This window comes from Humulus lupulus, chromosome 2, assembly GCF_963169125.1.
Source record: "Humulus lupulus chromosome 2, drHumLupu1.1, whole genome shotgun sequence".
In the NCBI taxonomy this organism is placed as follows: domain Eukaryota; kingdom Viridiplantae; phylum Streptophyta; class Magnoliopsida; order Rosales; family Cannabaceae; genus Humulus; species Humulus lupulus.
This window is the reverse complement of record NC_084794.1, coordinates 73,846,068-73,863,403: the sequence shown is the minus strand read 5'-3', so window position 1 is coordinate 73,863,403 and position 17,336 is coordinate 73,846,068. Positions and strand designations below refer to the sequence as shown.

The 17,336-nt window shown below is 37.7% G+C and overlaps 1 protein-coding gene and 1 long non-coding RNA gene across 3 annotated transcripts; both read left to right on the top strand.

Moving 5' to 3' along the window:
- Nucleotides 1-3,308: 3,308 nt before the first annotated feature.
- On the top strand, nucleotides 3,309-4,229 carry LOC133816108 (uncharacterized). Its single transcript, XR_009885016.1, has 2 exons — nucleotides 3,309-3,389; nucleotides 3,495-4,229. It is a non-coding gene; the product is annotated as an uncharacterized LOC133816108 (long non-coding RNA).
- Nucleotides 4,230-6,005: 1,776 nt separating this feature from the next.
- Nucleotides 6,006-12,093, top strand: LOC133818039 (plasma membrane ATPase 1-like). Of its 2 annotated transcripts, XM_062250720.1 has the most exons (21): nucleotides 6,006-6,182; nucleotides 6,335-6,454; nucleotides 6,709-6,807; nucleotides 7,034-7,171; nucleotides 7,298-7,432; nucleotides 7,542-7,721; nucleotides 7,820-8,026; nucleotides 8,137-8,256; nucleotides 8,360-8,479; nucleotides 8,647-8,769; nucleotides 8,854-8,958; nucleotides 9,098-9,242; nucleotides 9,578-9,742; nucleotides 9,892-10,130; nucleotides 10,361-10,393; nucleotides 10,487-10,568; nucleotides 10,671-10,831; nucleotides 10,932-11,117; nucleotides 11,209-11,391; nucleotides 11,492-11,667; nucleotides 11,819-12,093. In XM_062250720.1, the coding sequence occupies exons 1-21, from the start codon at nucleotides 6,129-6,131 to the stop codon at nucleotides 11,913-11,915; spliced, it is 2,868 nt and encodes a 955-aa protein (XP_062106704.1). In that variant the 5' UTR covers nucleotides 6,006-6,128; the 3' UTR covers nucleotides 11,916-12,093. The 2 variants fall into 2 exon arrangements, with proteins under 2 accessions (XP_062106704.1, XP_062106705.1); XM_062250721.1 differs by lacking the exon at nucleotides 10,361-10,393.
- The last annotated feature ends 5,243 nt before the right edge of the window (nucleotides 12,094-17,336 follow it).

Sequence of the window (17,336 nt, the reverse complement as noted above, 5' to 3'; positions counted from 1 at the left end):
CATAGCCTAAAATGGCTTATAACTATCCTAGGGGTAAAAAGACCATTATACCCCTAGGTCAAATAAGGTTTTCTAAAGGATCGCAATGGCAAAATTGGTATTTTCCACCTATCTCGTTAATCATAATTAACGCTCTCCAATTCCCGCTATTCACGATAATCTCAAACACCAATAATTCACATCCTGTTACCCTTTGATTTCCGGTAACGCTCTAATCATTAAAATTACCCTGAGACTCATCCCGAGCCCCGAACTTAAACCTGTTATGACTATACCGCTAATTAATAATCCAAGATCTTCTCATGCCCAATAGCTCGAACAAACCCACATTATAATGTGGTCTCAACAATATATCACCGACATGCATACACATATACAATTATACCCTCAACGAGCCAAATTACTAAAACACCCCTGTAATTAAAATGTGGACCCACATGCACGCATTTAACATCATATTATAATATAATTCACATATACATGCATTTATCAACTAATGGCATAATTAAGCAAGTATGGCCCTCCCCGCCTACTAATCCCGCCATTAAACCACATCGGAGAATTCAGGGCATTACAACAGCAGCACTTGTTCTTGCATGATTGGCTTGATCTACTCTTCTAATGGCCTCCTTTATTTAAGAACTCCTTTTTTGAATAGACAATTTTTCTCCTTAGGTCAGTCCATAAGGGACCCTTTACTTGGATTCCATCCATGATGGCCATCAACTTTCCATAATCGCTGACTATCTTTGATCGGGCATCCTTTTGCATGAACCAGTTCACATAGTCCTTCAGAGGCTCATTCAACCCTTGCTTAATGTCAACAAGGTCGTTGAGTTCAGCAGGTGGGATACGAGCAACAAAGAATTGTGAGTAAAAGAACCTCACAAATGTATCCTAGGATGTAATGGTTCCTGGCTCCAGTTTGAAGAACCATTGTTAAGCAGGATATGATAGAGTAGCTGGAAAGATCCTATAATGGGCGTCGTCTCTAACCCCTTGGAGGTCTGTTTGTATCTTGAAATTGTTAACATGTGAGATGGGATCTTCCCTTCAAGTATACATCTTCCAAGTTGGCATCTTGAACTTGGGAGGTACTATCAAAGCATTGATTCGTTCAGAGAAAGGAGACCCTTTCCTTCTTTCTAGGTTGATGTAAGTGAGCTTTGGGGTTGTTAGCTCTCATACCATTTGAGTAAGAGCATCCAATTGTGCTTGGATTGCAAGAGCAATTAGTGGCATAGAAGTTGGCATTGCAGCTGGGATTGCAGCATCCCCTGCTTGTGATTCTTGCGGGATTACTAGTGCAACGGGTCCAGCAACATTGTACATGTTGCCTTCCCTAAGCTGATCGAGGACATCGCAGATGTCAGACTCTCTATTTCCCAACCTTTTAAAGACACTTCTCTCTTTTGGTTGCCCCAGCATTTTAATTGTCTGCTAGAGGAGGACCAGGAGGTGATCTCATGGGACAATTTGCTGGATTTTGTTGCCTTAGTGGGACAAACTGTCCTTTAGACTGCATATTTCCCTAGGTGGTATATCTTGAGGCCCAGGTGGCCTTGGTGGAACAAACTGTCCTCTTAGATCTTCATTATGTCGATGGTTATTACACTGTTGATGGTCACGAGGTTGGTTGAATCGACTATCCCCTTCATCATCATCATCATCATCATCATAACCATCTCTATAAGTTGTTTGATAAATACTGCTAGCCTCTTGGTTATTTCTCTTTCTGTTTCTTCTATGATGATGACAACGGTTGTGCTTAGCATAGTGAGGTGGGTGGCCTCGATTCTAGCTAGCGGGTCTTTCATTCCTTGGTTTGTTGGAATTGAGGACTAGCTTTAGAATTTGGGGGTTGCCCTCCTCTCGAGGTTGCTCGCCTCGGGTGCTCATTAGCAAGCCTTCCAGTTTCAGACACTTGTCTGGCACAACCTTGTTCTTTATTAGGCATCACCTGCTCATCTTGGTGGAACGATTGCTGGACTCTTTAATGTGCTCCCCTATAGGAGTGATGACTCCTAGCAGGTCTAGGAGGGACCACTTAATCACGAGATCGTGATGGTTGGGCAGGTCCTAGAGCTTGACCAGCTGGTAATTGGGCTTCAGAATTTGCCTAACCAACGTTCTTAGGCTGAGGATTCACTAGTCGAGATCTCGCTGCTTGTATCTATGACAAGACAACCTCTAGCAACCTTGCTGCCTCAGCATTGCGACGGTCAACTTCTTCTTGGCGAGCTTCAAGGGCTTGTTATCTTTGATCCAATCAGGCTTGAAAATCTTGTCTTTGTTTGTTGAGGGCTTCAGATATAGCCTCTTGAGCTGCTGCCTGATTTTCATGCATGGCAACGAATTTCTCCTGCATCTGCCCCACAACCCCTTTCAGCTGTTCAAGGTCAGGGTGCAAATCTTCTCCTAAGTCCACATGGGGATCATCATGCCCAAATGTGATTGGTGGATGCAGGTTTATAGGGGGCGAATTGATAAGCAAGGCACAAAGAAGGGATTTGACTGCTTGAGGGCGGTCAGGATGGGCAGTGTTAGGGTTCCCCCCTTGTGGCTCTTGACTCTGGCTTCCAGTAGTGATAGCCATTGCTTCAGATGGATTTAGTAAAATAGGATCTTTGATTTCAGCTCTCAATGAAAGCACCAAAATGTTGAGCAGCGTTTTGGTCAACGACACTGAGTCAATTTATACGACGAAATGAGAATTAAATGAACTGAAATCACGTAAACCACACAAAGAATTTTATAGTGGTTCGACCCTAAGAGTTGGTAATGACCTACATCCACTTGCATTTTTATTAATCAAAGAGGTCTTTAACTCAAGATCAAGAAGAAACAAGGTTCAACTAAGTTTCTTAAGCCGATAAAAGAATACAATTTGAAGGTTTTGTCTGGAAAGTGCGTACAAAAGAAATTTCTAGCATTTTCTCCTGCAATTTTCACTTAGGATTAATGATTGAATAAACTCCCTATTTATAAAGAGTCTTTGTGAGCTATGGGCCCTTACAAACGAATCTAGGCCCTACACGTGTAAGTCTGAGACCAATATATTCAGTTACAAATTCAAATAATATGAGAATAATACAATTTAAATATCAGATACATAAATATCTTGAGATATTTGCAGGTATCTCGTGAAATCCAGATCTTTGGGTAAAAGTATCTTGCTCATCGAGCAAGTCTTGCACTCTGAGCAGTTTCATGGGATGGTACTAGCTTGCTCCATTATTGAGCATGTTACATAAACTTTGCTAAAATAAACTTTATATTCAGATGTAGCCCTCTCGAGCAGCTACTCCTTCCGACTAGCTCTCTAATTTTAATGTGGTGTAATGTCACGTGTCTCTTTCTTAGATGCCACGCCATCAAGTCAAAATAGGGTAAAATAGGGGCCAAACTAGTATTTTCCCTTTTATAAAAATAAAATTCATTTAAAGAAAAGCAAACTAATTCCTTTTCTTCGTGCTTTCATCTTCTTACTGCAGGTGATTAATCGACGCTAGAGTTGGGGACCGAAGGAGGAGTGGGCTGCTCAGAGATGGGGTGGAAAGTAGGGGATTGACATGTAACCCAAGATCTAGCGGGATAGGGATAGTCGAAGATGGAGTGGAGGGTCAGGCTTGAACGGAGGCGAAGGCAAAGTGGGTTGCTCGGAGATGGGCTAGAGGGTGGGGGATCGACTGGAAACACAAGATTTTGTGGGTTAGGGATGGTCGGAGATGGAGCGGAAGGTTGGGGTTGAATGGAGGCGGAGGCGAAATGTGTTTCTCAGAGATGGGGTGGAGGATTTGGGGGTCGACTGGTAGCACAACGATATTGTGGGTTAGGGATGGATGGTGACAGAGGGAAGGGTTGGGGTTGAATTGAGAATCTAGGCACTAGTCTTCGCCTATAAATCATCCTCATTTTGATCGAAAACTGGAGAAAACATTCAGCTAGCAACAAAATTAAGATCACTCTATGGCTTGCTACTTGGGCATTAAGATTCTCCAGTAAAGAGCATTTCTGAGAAGATCACAATTTCTTCAAACAAAATTCCAGAGCTACTTTGAAAACCTATATATATATATATATATTTGTAAATTTAGTTTGTGTTGAAAGATTCTGGAGACTTTTAGGAATTTTGACTAGATTTTTGTTGGACTTTGATTGAATCTGTTAAACAGATGAATAATAAGTTTTGTATTGTGATATAGATTATTTTTGTTTGGATTGATGAAGATCAAATCTTTTTTTTTTCTTATGTTAGATTTTATTGGAGTTCTGAAAGAAGAGAGTAGATGAGACGAGGAAGATATCCTTTTCTTTTATTTATTCATTTTAATTAAAACATATTTTTAAGTTTTAATTCATTAGTTATTTAAATATATATTTTAATAATTTAAAAAAATTAAATTAATTCAGAGGCATTTTAATCATATTAAAAAAGTTTGATCAAAATCAATCTTATATTATTATTTTATTTTACAAAATAAAAAATTTAAATTATTATCTAACAAAATAGACAATAAATTGGTAATTTTTACACAACTCTTAAAAAAAATGAAACTATTTTGTATTTTTATATATTTATAAATCATGTGGGCCCTCCTTCCGTCCGACCGTGGACTCACTACGGATATTTTTTACTATACTTAAAAATCAATGGATAATGAGACACATATAAATGTAGTAATTTAGGTTAATTGACCTAGGCGGAGTGATATTTTTCTTTGTACATAGGCATAATGGTCATAAGACAGAATGCCCAACTAACACCAATCTCAAACCAAAACGTACCCCTAACAAACTATCAGTACAAGTCATATATTTATATCATGGGTAAATATTAAATTTTCTCCCTCAATTATGTTCCTAGTAGAATTTTGCCCCTGAGCTTTTTCTTTGTGAATTTTGCCCCTGAATTATGGGTAAATTTTTTTTGTGAACTATAACAACTATTGTAAATATACCCCTTTATATTATATAACATTCATTTTTTTTTTACAATTTGCTTAAATAACATCGATGTTATGCTGATATGGCAATGTTCGACAGTCCTAATAGACAAATACATACATATATAGTAGTATAATGACAAATTTTGGTAAATAAAAAATTTTCTCCCTCAACTATCGTCCTGGTAGAATTTTGCCCCTAAACTTTTTTTCATAGTAAAAATTCTTCCTGAACTATAACAATTATTGTAAATATGCCCCCTTATATTGCATATCATTTATTTTTTTTGAAACAATTTGTTTATACAACACCGATGTTGCACTAATGTAGTGAGATTCGACAATCCTAATAGGAAAATACATACATATATAATAGTATAATGATAAATTTTGAGAATATGTATCTAAATTCTTATAACTAATTTTTGCATATTTAATGTCGACAATCTCAATTTCAATTAACTTCAATTAGTTAAATAAATCCTTGTGTTGTAATTATGCATGTGACATATAAGTACATAACAAACTACTTAAAACAAAATAAATAGAATGTAACAAAACTGACATGTTTGTAATGCTTTCCATAGTTTATGAAACATTTTTGACAAAACTCTACAAGATTTATAGTTTAGTGGGAAAAATTACTATTTGTCTACCGATGCCTAACACCACAAAAAAGTGATATAACGACGTAATTTAATATTGAAGTTCACTTATTTAAATTTAATAAGTATTACGAAGTATAACTAATTAAAATGTACTGTCACCTTCCAATTCCAGATTCAGCAATACTCTTTATCATTACATATGTACATATTTGTTTTTTATTTTTTCCTTTTCTGATTATTCATTAAAAAAATAAATAAGAAATTGATTAAGGAAATGAGAGAACAGAGTGTACTTTACAAGTACAGTTTACGATCTTCCTAGAACTGTATATCCTCACCAACTAATGATAATCGTGTCCCAATAACGACAAAAGATAGTTGTCACCTTTATATTTTTTATTTTTTTATATATATATATATACTATAAATCATAAAAAAAACAGAGTATATAAACAGAGCACCAAGCTGTCTCTGTTTTCCGCGCTCTCTTTGCCTAGACTCTGTTTTATAATATCTACTTTGTTTTCCCTTTCTTTTGAGACACTCCTTAACAATCAGAAGGTTTGAGGAGAATATGGGTGAAAAGACAGAAACTTTGGAAGCCGTAGTGAAGGAATCTGTGGATTTGGTAACCAAAAAAACATAGGGCATTCGATTTCCATGGCTATGTTTATAGTTTTCTGAGTTTTTTTGTATTGTTTGTTTAATTTTCTTTTTCATTTTTGTTTATTTTTATGGTTATTTGCACGTTCTGATGAATATAAAGTTGTTGATTTTCAGGAGAACGTGCCACTTGAAGAGGTTTTTCAGGCTTTGGTATGTAATAAGCATGGCCTTACCACAGAGGCTGCGCAGCAAAGGTTGGCCATTTTTGGGTACAACAAGCTCGAGGAGAAGAAGGTTCGACAAAACTACTTCTGTTTACTTCCTCTTTAATTTTTGCATATAATTATTTACAACCTTTTCAGATATATTGGCTTGATGGCTTCCCATATGCATGGAGCCGTGACCAAATTTATAAATTAAAAGAACCACTGATTTTTTTTAGGACTCTTTTCCTTGCTCAGTTTTGGTGTTATGAATTTCTTTCTTTCTTCATTTTTTTTTAATGAAAAAAATATATATTTATGGTTTTGTTTTGTCTCTGTTTTCAGGAAAGTAAAATTTTGAAGTTCTTAGGGTTTATGTGGAACCCTCTATCATGGGTTATGGAAGCAGCGGCTATTATGGCCATTGCTCTGGCCAATGGAGGAGTGAGTACTTTCTTTCCTTGTCTTTTTCTTTGATATGCTCTGTTTTAGTACTGAAGCAAATTTGGTGAAAAAAGAGTTCAAAATTTTGGCATATAGAGATAAAAGTGAACACCAATGATTAAAGATTTTTCTTTAAATATTTCACTGTTGTTATATTTTGTTATTATCTTTGGATATTTTTGTTCTGTTTTTGGATACTTAACTAATTCTTTCTATAATACTTCAGGGAAAACCACCTGACTGGCAAGATTTTGTTGGGATTATTATTCTGCTTCTGATCAATTCAACTATAAGTTTTATTGAAGAGAACAACGCTGGTAACGCTGCGGCTGCACTCATGGCACGTCTAGCACCCAAAGCCAAGGTATTTGAAAAGTGATTGTCCAACTCTACTATAAGTTGTTGATTGCTTTTGGACTCTTTTCCTCATCATTTTCGAATGAAAATTTCTTAGTAATGCCATGAGTATACTATTTTCTTTTATTGGTAGGTGTTTAGAGATGGGAAGTGGCTTGAGGAGGACGCATCCATTCTTGTTCCAGGTGATATAATCAGCATTAAGCTAGGGGACATTATTCCTGCTGATGCTCGTCTACTTGATGGTGATCCCTTAAAAATTGATCAGGTCAAAATCAATGAGAAGAGCTCTTAGATGATTTATTTGGCTTCTTTTGTCTTTTTTTTTTGCTTGAATGAACTGTTTCACTGGAACACTATCTATTTGGGTTTTGCAGTCTGCCCTAACTGGTGAGTCACTTCCTGTGACAAAGAGCCCAAGTGACAGTGTGTATTCTGGCTCAACATGCAAGCAGGGAGAGATTGAAGCAGTGGTTATTGCCACTGGTGTTCATACCTTTTTTGGCAAGGCTGCTCACCTTGTAGACAGCACGAATCAACAAGGGCACTTTCAAAAGGTAACAAAAACAAATTATTTATTCCCAAGTTATTGACTGTATCTTTTATAGTAATCTGTACCACTTTTTTTCTTTTTCCTGCATTTGGTTCTAAACAGGTCTTGACTGCTATTGGGAACTTCTGTATTTGTTCTATTGCCGTGGGGATGATCATAGAGCTTATTGTCATGTACCCAATTCAACACCGCGAATACCGGCCTGGGATTGACAATCTGTTGGTCCTGCTTATTGGAGGAATTCCCATTGCTATGCCTACAGTTCTGTCTGTGACAATGGCAATTGGTTCCCATCGATTGTCTCAACAGGTTGGTCATGACTTATAATGAATGTTATGTTGTTTTAGCAAGTTTGGCTGTCTCTGTCATTTCTGGTTTGATGATGGGTCGTAGACATGAGTATAGAGTCATTTTTGCAGGGAGCTATCACTAAAAGAATGACAGCCATAGAAGAAATGGCAGGAATGGATGTGCTTTGCAGTGACAAAACAGGAACTTTAACACTGAATAAGCTCTCAGTTGACAAAAATCTTATTGAGGTTGGTTGGCGACCTGGGATTTTCCTACTAGCATTTCTTTCTTACTTTACTTTATGTAAGTCTAACGCTTCTTTTGATTTATTTTCATGAATTGTTTGCGCAGGTCTTTGATAAACAAGTAGATGCTGACACCATTGTACTAATGGCAGCTCGGGCTTCTCGTTTGGAAAATCAAGATGCAATAGATGCTGCCATTGTCGGGATGTTGGCTGATCCAAAGGAGGTATGTAGTTCAACTATAGTATTTCTCTTACCCATTGGAGTATAATAGAGGGTTGTTGCTTACCTTTACTACATATTACAAAGTTTTGGAGATCACTAGAAGAGTTTCTTTGATGTAAAACTTGGTGATTGGTTTTTTTCTTCCTTAATTTTTTGGTTACAAAATAGGCAAGAAGTGGTATTGTAGAGGTGCATTTCCTTCCATTCAACCCCACCGATAAACGAACAGCTTTGACATATATTGACAGTGAAGGTAAAATGCATCGTGTAAGCAAAGGTGCACCTGAGCAGGTATGAATATTAGACAGTTCTGTTTTTCTTTTTTGAAGATTTGAATTTTAATCGAAGTAACTAACTCTGTGATTTAATTTTTAGATTTTGAATCTTGCACACATTAAGTCTGACATAGATCGGAGGGTTCATGCTGTGATTGATAAGTTTGCAGAAAGAGGCTTAAGATCCCTTGCAGTAGCTTACCAGGTAATAACAATAATGATCTTATTCAGTTATCTATGACCACGAGTATCAAGTTATATTGCAGAAATGTTTAGTTCTTTATTCTTCTATGTAGGAATTTGTGTTCTTGTTGACATGTAATAGTAAGCATTTTTCCCTACAGGAAGTTTCAGATGGAAGGAAGGAAAGCCCAGGAGGGCCGTGGAAATTTGCTGGCCTCATGCCTCTATTTGATCCACCTAGACATGATAGTGCAGAAACAATTCGAAAGGCATTAAATCTTGGGGTAAATGTTAAAATGATCACAGGTGTGTTCCTTTCCCAATATCGCAACTCTTTTTTTGTTAGATACCTGGTCAATAATGGCAGACTTAGCTGCCATGGTGGTGGATTATAGAACCATATTCCTTTTTTAAAATCATTAAAGTTGAATACAATGTTTATAATGTTTAAGAATGTGGAGTAATCTTATGGAACCTCTTTGTTATATTTTGATGTTAAGATTACTGTTGTATTACCACATTGGTAACTTGGTTTCTTGGTTATGAACTTATGAACGACTAAATGTTTTATTTGCATACTTTTCATATATATGGTTTTTGATTAGTGAGCCATCTGGTTGATCATTTGCAATGTCTGTTAGGTGATCAACTAGCAATAGCAAAGGAGACTGGACGCCGTCTAGGAATGGGTACAAACATGTATCCATCCTCTGCATTATTAGGACAACAGAAGGATGAGTCAATTGCTGCTTTGCCAGTTGACGATCTGATCGAAAAGGCTGATGGATTTGCAGGAGTTTTTCCTGGTACTATAGAATTTTATTAAAATTCCATTTCATATTACTTGATTCCTTAGCCCTATGTCATCCCTTGATCACCTAGTATTGTTCTTATAACTTTGAGTTTGTACTGATAGTTCCAATAACTCAACGTTTTCTTGTGTTGGTTGATGCAGAGCACAAATATGAAATCGTGAGACGTTTGCAGGCCAGAAAACATATATGTGGAATGACTGGTGACGGAGTAAATGATGCTCCTGCTCTTAAAAAGGCTGATATTGGCATAGCTGTTGCTGATGCAACTGATGCAGCTCGTAGTGCTTCAGATATTGTCTTGACACAACCTGGCTTGAGTGTAATTATAAGTGCTGTACTTACAAGTCGCTCTATATTCCAGAGAATGAAAAATTACACAGTGAGTTTCTGATATGAAGTATTTTTTAAGATTATATTTTATGTGGCATTAGTACTTGAGACTTCTCAACATAGTGGTGGTGGAGGAGAGAGCAATTAAGTTTTCTGTGGAAAAAGGGGTCAAGGATATGCTAATTCTATATATTGTTCTGCCCATTTAAATTTTCCTTCTTCTAAATAGTCAGTTATTGTTATTGTCTATTCATGTTAATGTACTCTTTCTTGTTTCAGATTTATGCTGTTTCCATTACAATTCGTATTGTGGTAAGTTATCTGGTTTGTTTTCGGTATAATTGAAAGTAATCTCTTGAAAGTTATCTGGTTTTGACCCATATCATTTTATTTCATATGAAACAGCTTGGTTTCATGCTACTGGCCCTCATATGGCAGTTTGATTTCCCACCCTTCATGGTTCTGATTATTGCCATCCTTAATGATGGTTCGTATTCTACTTAATCATGTGCGCCTTCTTGTTCATCCAAAATACAACTGACTTCTAGTATTAAATCAATAACACTGTGATACAATATGGAATTATTAGGTACAATTATGACAATATCAAAGGATAGGGTGAAACCTTCTCCTCTTCCAGATAGCTGGAAGCTAGCTGAGATCTTTACCACTGGAATCATACTTGGTGGTTACTTGGCTATGATGACAGTCATTTTCTTTTGGGCAGCATACAAGACAGACTTCTTTCCTGTGAGTAATCTTTACATAACTTAGCACCTTCCTTTGTTTCAAATTTTCCTTGCCCAGCTTTCATTGCTAGAACTCGTACTTTTTTTTTTACATGTTTTAGCATATATTTGGGGTTTCAAGCCTACAACAAAAGAATGGAAAAGACTTCAGAAAACTAGCCTCTGCAATATACCTGCAAGTGAGCACCATCAGTCAAGCTCTCATATTCGTGACACGATCTCGGAGTTGGTCTTTCATTGAGCGCCCTGGTCTCTTACTTGTTGCTGCTTTTGCTGTTGCTCAACTGGTGAGCAGACTGCTGTTGTTTTTTCTCAGTTTCCAAACGCATTCATTGTTTTTTTCTATTTATTAAACTTTTTTTTTATTTGGTATGTAAGATTGCCACATTGATTGCTGTCTATGCAAACTGGAGTTTTGCTGCAATTTCGGGGATTGGCTGGGGATGGGCTGGTGTTGTTTGGCTTTACAACATCATCTTCTATTTCCCACTTGATTTTATCAAGTTCTTTATCAGATATGCATTGAGTGGGAGAGCTTGGGATCTTGTAATTGAACAAAGAGTATGAATGGATGACACTGAACTCTATATTTCTTCATTTACTGCTTTACTTTTTAAAGATACCAACATTTTACTCCTGTGAATGTCCACCACCTTTGCAGATTGCCTTTACAAGAAAGAAAGATTTTGGCAAAGAAGAACGCGAGCTTAAATGGGCACATGCACAAAGGACCCTCCATGGGCTACACCCTCCTGAAGCCAAGATGTTTACAGATCGATCAACTACAGAACTCAATCAGATGGCAGAAGAGGCAAAACGACGAGCTGAGATTGCCAGGTAAGTCCATGTTTTTATATTATGTGCCACCAAAATATATAGCATACATGATAAACAAGAAGAATCCATATTCTCTTTTGACTCATTTCAATCACTGTACTTGTATTCTGGTTTGAAATGACAATTAAGGGCCATTTTATGATTTGTGCAGATTGAGAGAGCTGCATACATTAAAAGGACATGTGGAGTCAGTAGTGAGACTCAAAGGTCTTGACATAAACACAATTCAGCAAGCCTACACAGTTTGAGACTTATTTTTATGTTTTGTTTCTCCATATCAGTATCAATATCTACTTTTGTAATAATGTTCTTAGCCCGAGAGATTTGTAAGTTATCATTACGAAAGTATATATTAAATACATCAACATGGTAATTAATGCATAACCAATCATATAAACTTTTTTTGTAATTAGGTTACATGTGAAAGACACAGTGTGTTCATCAATTTAGTTTATTGTATTGATCCTTATAATCCAATAGCCGTTCCATAAATCCAAATGTCATATTTATCTCTTCAATGATGCTAATTTTAACTATAGAGGGCAACCAAATACAATATATTTATATAAATGTCTTTAAAAAGATTCTTCCACCAACTTCACTGGGAAACTATTAGTTCGGGATTTAAATTCGGTCAACTCGAAAACTTCCATGGGGACAACTACTTGTTTAGTTGCTATATGTCTAGTCACATGCATTGGAAGTGAGACAAAGAAATTTGTAGTAGTAAATGGTAGGAAATTGACCACAGTTATCTAAAGTGGCCAATTAATCAATGCATCTTTGGCTGAATATTGAAAATTATGTAGAGTCTAGCCCGAAACCTGATATTGTGAAGAATTAATTAATTAGATATTGCATAGGCTGTTGCAGAATGATAGAGTGTCTGAAGGTAGAATGGAGCTCCATCTCAGATCAATTGATGATCAGTGGAGTATTTATAAATGGTATGATGATTCAACACATTTTCCATGTGAGATTCTCTAACATCCCATCAAGATGGTGGCTATTTTTGCTCACAAATCTTTGACGGCTAGATCGCAAGTAGCTCTTGGGCTCTTTTGGCTCACTATTCCCAAATCACAAGTGACTCTTTTGGCTCCCCTTTTTGGACCGGTTTGGATTTGGATCAGAACTACTTGTTAGAGTTTTCTTTAGGCTCGTGATATATTGTTAGAATATGGAAGGTAGTTTAGAATATAGAATGAGGCGGATGGTAAGAAGCATGTGGTTCCATCTCAAACTAATTGATGATGAGTGGAATAACCCGTGTTCTTATAAATGATATGATAATTCCACACATATACTTATTACGTGGTCGTAGGTGGGAGAGACCGTTAAGGGTCTGTTTGACATTGTTTTCAAAATTGTGTTTTAAAAAATGAGAACATAAAACATTTTTTGTAGTTTTCAAAAAACAAGAGAAGTTTTGTTAATGTTTTCTAAAAATAATTTTTTAGTTTTTATTTTTTTAAAAAAAGAAAATATTAAATAAAAAATTAACAACTATATTTACAAAGAGAAAATCTTTTAAAAGTTTGTAATAAATAATAACATAAAGTAATGTGAAAGAAAAAATGATGAAAACTAAGGAGTCAGAAAATAAGGAGAGAAAATTTGAGGAAAAAGAAAGTGATGAAAGAGAAAGTGATTAGAGAGAAATTGGTGCAAGAAAAAATAGGAGTGAAAGTGATAAGAGAGAAGTGAGGAGAGAGAAAGTTGTTTAACATAAAGTTGGACATGATGATGTGGGCTATGAAAATGACATGTGGCAGCGTTAGGTATTGAACTCGTCCATGGTTGGTTTGCAGGTGCTGGTCGTTTTTGTTCAAGGGCAGCCGAAGGAGTTGCTTTTGTCAAGTGACAAGAGGAAGAGTATCACCTGCAGATCACTACTCGAAAGGTGTTTGGTCAGCAACAAGGATCTGGTCGATGGCATATTAATGATACAACTTGCTTGAAGGGGTTACCTGCTCGAAGGATGCTTCAATTAACCAGAATGTTTCAAATCTTATGAGATATTTATGTAACTAATATTTGAATGTATTTTTTTATATTCTTTTATTATGTATTCAGTGTGACAAGCCCACATTATGTGAGTAATGCGTACTTCATGCTTGTAAGGCTCATGGCCCACTAAAGAGACTCTATAAATAGAAATCTCTCATAGTCATTAGCTTTCATGCGCACTTTACATACAAAATCTATATCGGATTGTATTTTCTCTGAGGCTTAGGAAACTCAATTGTATCTTGTTCCTTTGATCTTGAGTCTAAGACATTTTTTATTAGTAAAAGTCCAAGTGGTCGTAGATCATTACCAACTTTTGGGCCTAAACCACTATAAATTATTGTGTGTCGTTTACTTGATTTCATCTCATTTATATTACTTACTATCGTTCAATTTAACTCAGTGTCGCTGACCAAAACACTGGTCAACATTTTGGTGCTTTTCATTGAGAGTTGAACTCAAGAAAATATCAATTCACCAATTTGAATCAATGAGTATAACCACTAGAAGCCAAAATCAGGAACCACAAGGGGGAAACCAGACTATTGGACCCCATGACCGCCCCTCGAGCAGTCATTTCCCCCATCTGTATCCTGGCCAACAGACCCTCTGCCTGGAAACCTGCCTCCACGAGGAGCAATGGGTCACAATGAGCCCCACTTGGATTTAGGGGAAGATCTGAACCCTGACATTGAATAGCTGAAAGAAGTCGTGAGAAAAATGCCTTGATGTCGTGAGTCATCATGGTCGACCCTGAGTAAATTGAGTACGGAGTACTATGTGCTTCTTCTAAAATCGTCATCTTATTCCTTTGATCATTTGGCATGCATACCCGATCCTTATATCTCAATAACCCTTGACCTGATATTAAGAAATCTGTGGCCTTCCCTTATCTAACTGCATCCATATGTGCTACTAATGTTTCATCATGCCCTTGCCCGATCCGTATATCTTCTAACAGACTTGACTGGATAGAAAAGTTAGCCAGCTTCCCGATGACTACTTTTATTCCGGCACTGATCAGCTCCTGCTGTAGCGGCTTTTCTATTTCGTCTAGTGCTGCTAGACTTCCGTAACTCTTTCTACTCAACGCATTAGCAACTACGTTTGCCTTTCCCGGGTGGTATAGGATTTCGCAGTCATAATGCTTCACTAGTTCTAACCACTTGCGCTGCCTCATGTTGAACTCCTTCTGAGTGAAGAAATACTTTAAGCTTTTGTGGTTCGTATAAATCTCACACCATTCTTCGTAAAGATAATGGCGCCAGATTTTCAATGCAAATACCACCACTGCCAACTCCATATCATGATTTGGATAGCATTGCTCGTACTCCTTCAGCTGCCTTGAGGCGTAGGCTATCACCTTGTCATTCTGCATCAACACGCAACCCAACCCTTGCTTTGACGCATCGCAGTAAACTACAAACTTATCGTTGGGTGTTGGTATACAGAATACTGGTGCTGAGCATATCTTATCTTTAAGCAACTGGAAGCTCTCTTCATACTTGCCAGTTCAGTTGAACCTTTGTTGTTTCTGGGTCAGGTTGGTGAGCGGAGTGGCTATCTTAGAAAATCCCTCTACAAACCTCTGATAATAACCTGCTAATCCCAGAAAGCTTCTTACCTCTGATGCGTTCTTTGGTCTTGGCCAATCCTTCAGAGCCTCTACCTTAGATGGGTCTACTGCAACTCGGTCCTTGGATACAATGTGCCCGAGGAATGCTACTTATGAAAGCCAAAATTCGCACTTCTTGAATTTGGTGTATAGTTGATGCTCCTTTAGTCGCAACAAGACCAACCTTAAATGCTCATCGTGCTTGTTTGCATCCCTTGAGTACACCAAGATATCGTCGATGAACACTACGATGAGTTTATCCAAGTATTCCTTAAAGACCCTATTCATTAAATCCATAAATGTTGTTGGAGCATTGGTAAGACCGAAAGACATAACTAAAAACTTGTAATGCCCATAACGAGTTCTAAAGGCTGTCTTGGGAATATCCTCTTCCCGTACCTTGAGCTGATGATACCCGGACCGATAATCGATCTTTGAAAACAAGGTCGCTCCTCAGAGTTGATCAAACAAGTCGTCAATCTGAGGTAGCGGGTACTTATTCTTAATCATCACCTTATTCAGCTTGCGGTAATCTACACATCCGCATACTTCTGTCCTTCTTCTTCACAAATAGAACCAATTCTCCCCATGGCGAATGGCTTGGTCTAATGAAACCCAAGTCTAGGAGTTCTTGTAACTGCGTCTTTAACTCCTTGAGTTCGGTAGGTGCCATTCGGTATGGTGCCTTGGAGATAGGCTTGGTGCCCGGTACTAGTTCGATTGTGAAGTCAATTTCCCGAGTCGGTAGCAACCTTGGTAAGTCGTTGGGAAATACTTCTGGGAATTCTTTTATGATGCTGACGTCTCCAACTTTTAGTGGTGTTTTCTTTACCACATCCGTGACGCTGGCTAAAAATGCTTGACATCCTTTTTCTATCATCCTCTAAGCTTTGAGAGATGATATAAGCGGTGTGTGTAATCCTGAAACTTGTCCCATAAAGCATAATCTCTGCCCGTCAGGAGTCTCGAACGTCACTTTCTTGCGTTTGTAGTCGATGGTTGCACCATGCCTTGCTAGCCAGTCCATGCCTAGTATTACGTCGAAGTCTTTGATCTCCAATTCTATCAGGTCTCCTTCTAGTTCTACTTCCTCAATCTTGATCAGTACGCCTCGTACTATACTTGATGATAGGACTACTTTGCCCGAAGGCAACTTTGTTACAAACCTAGTTCTAAATCTTTCACAAGGTTTGTCTAGTTTTTCTATCATTCCTAACGAGATATACGAATGAGTGGCTCTCGAATAAAATAATACAGAACATACATTATTGAGGATAGAAACCTGATCTGTGACCACTTTATTGCTAGCATCAGCTTCTCCTTGGGTTAAGGCAAATACCCTAGCAGGAACCATCTTGTCTTCTTTTTTCCCTCCTGACTTGAGTTGGGGACATTCTCTCTTCCGGTGTCCTTCCTAACCACAATTGAAGCATCCCTTGGTGTTCGCACGACATTCACCAGGATGTTTCTTTTGGCACTTAGCACATTGCAGGTATTATACATAACCCGGCCTATTACTTCCATTATTCGTCCGTGCCCTTTTATCGCTATCGGACTGCTTTTTGTCAGGATGCCTTCTTTTCTGACCATTATTGTTGTTGGACAAATTGTTGTTGTTGTTATGGTTGTTTCGACCATTCTGAGGTTGACTTGGCTGTTTAGGCTCAGGCTTACTGGCCTCCTCTTTACTAACATTCGCATGTAGCCTTTCTACTTCTATTGCCATTTCTAGAACATCGACATAGGTAGTATTTCCCGGGTTTGCTAGCTTAACCCTTAGCTCAATCTTCGGTCGAAGTCCTCTAACGAACTTGGTCACCCTCAGAAAGTCAGTTGGAACCATTTCCGGTGCAAACCTAGCTAATCGGTAGAACTGCCGAGCATATTCTGCCACTGATAAACACCCTTGCTTCAGACCAGCAAACTCCTCGACTCTTGAAGCGATGACTGCCGAATTGTAGTACTTTTTGTGGAACAGGTCCACAAATCTGGTTCAAGTCATGGTGGCGACATCATGAGTCTGCTGAACTAAATCCCACCATAT

Bases quoted from the DNA above. Each gene is read 5' to 3' on its own strand.
- LOC133818039 (XM_062250720.1), top strand. From the start codon at position 6,129: ATGGGTGAAAAGACAGAAACTTTGGAAGCCGTAGTGAAGGAATCTGTG. The intron at 8,480-8,646 runs GTATGTAGTTCA...GTTACAAAATAG, and splicing joins TGTTGGCTGATCCAAAGGAG to GCAAGAAGTGGTATTGTAGA. The intron at 9,743-9,891 runs GTACTATAGAAT...TGGTTGATGCAG, and splicing joins ATTTGCAGGAGTTTTTCCTG to AGCACAAATATGAAATCGTG.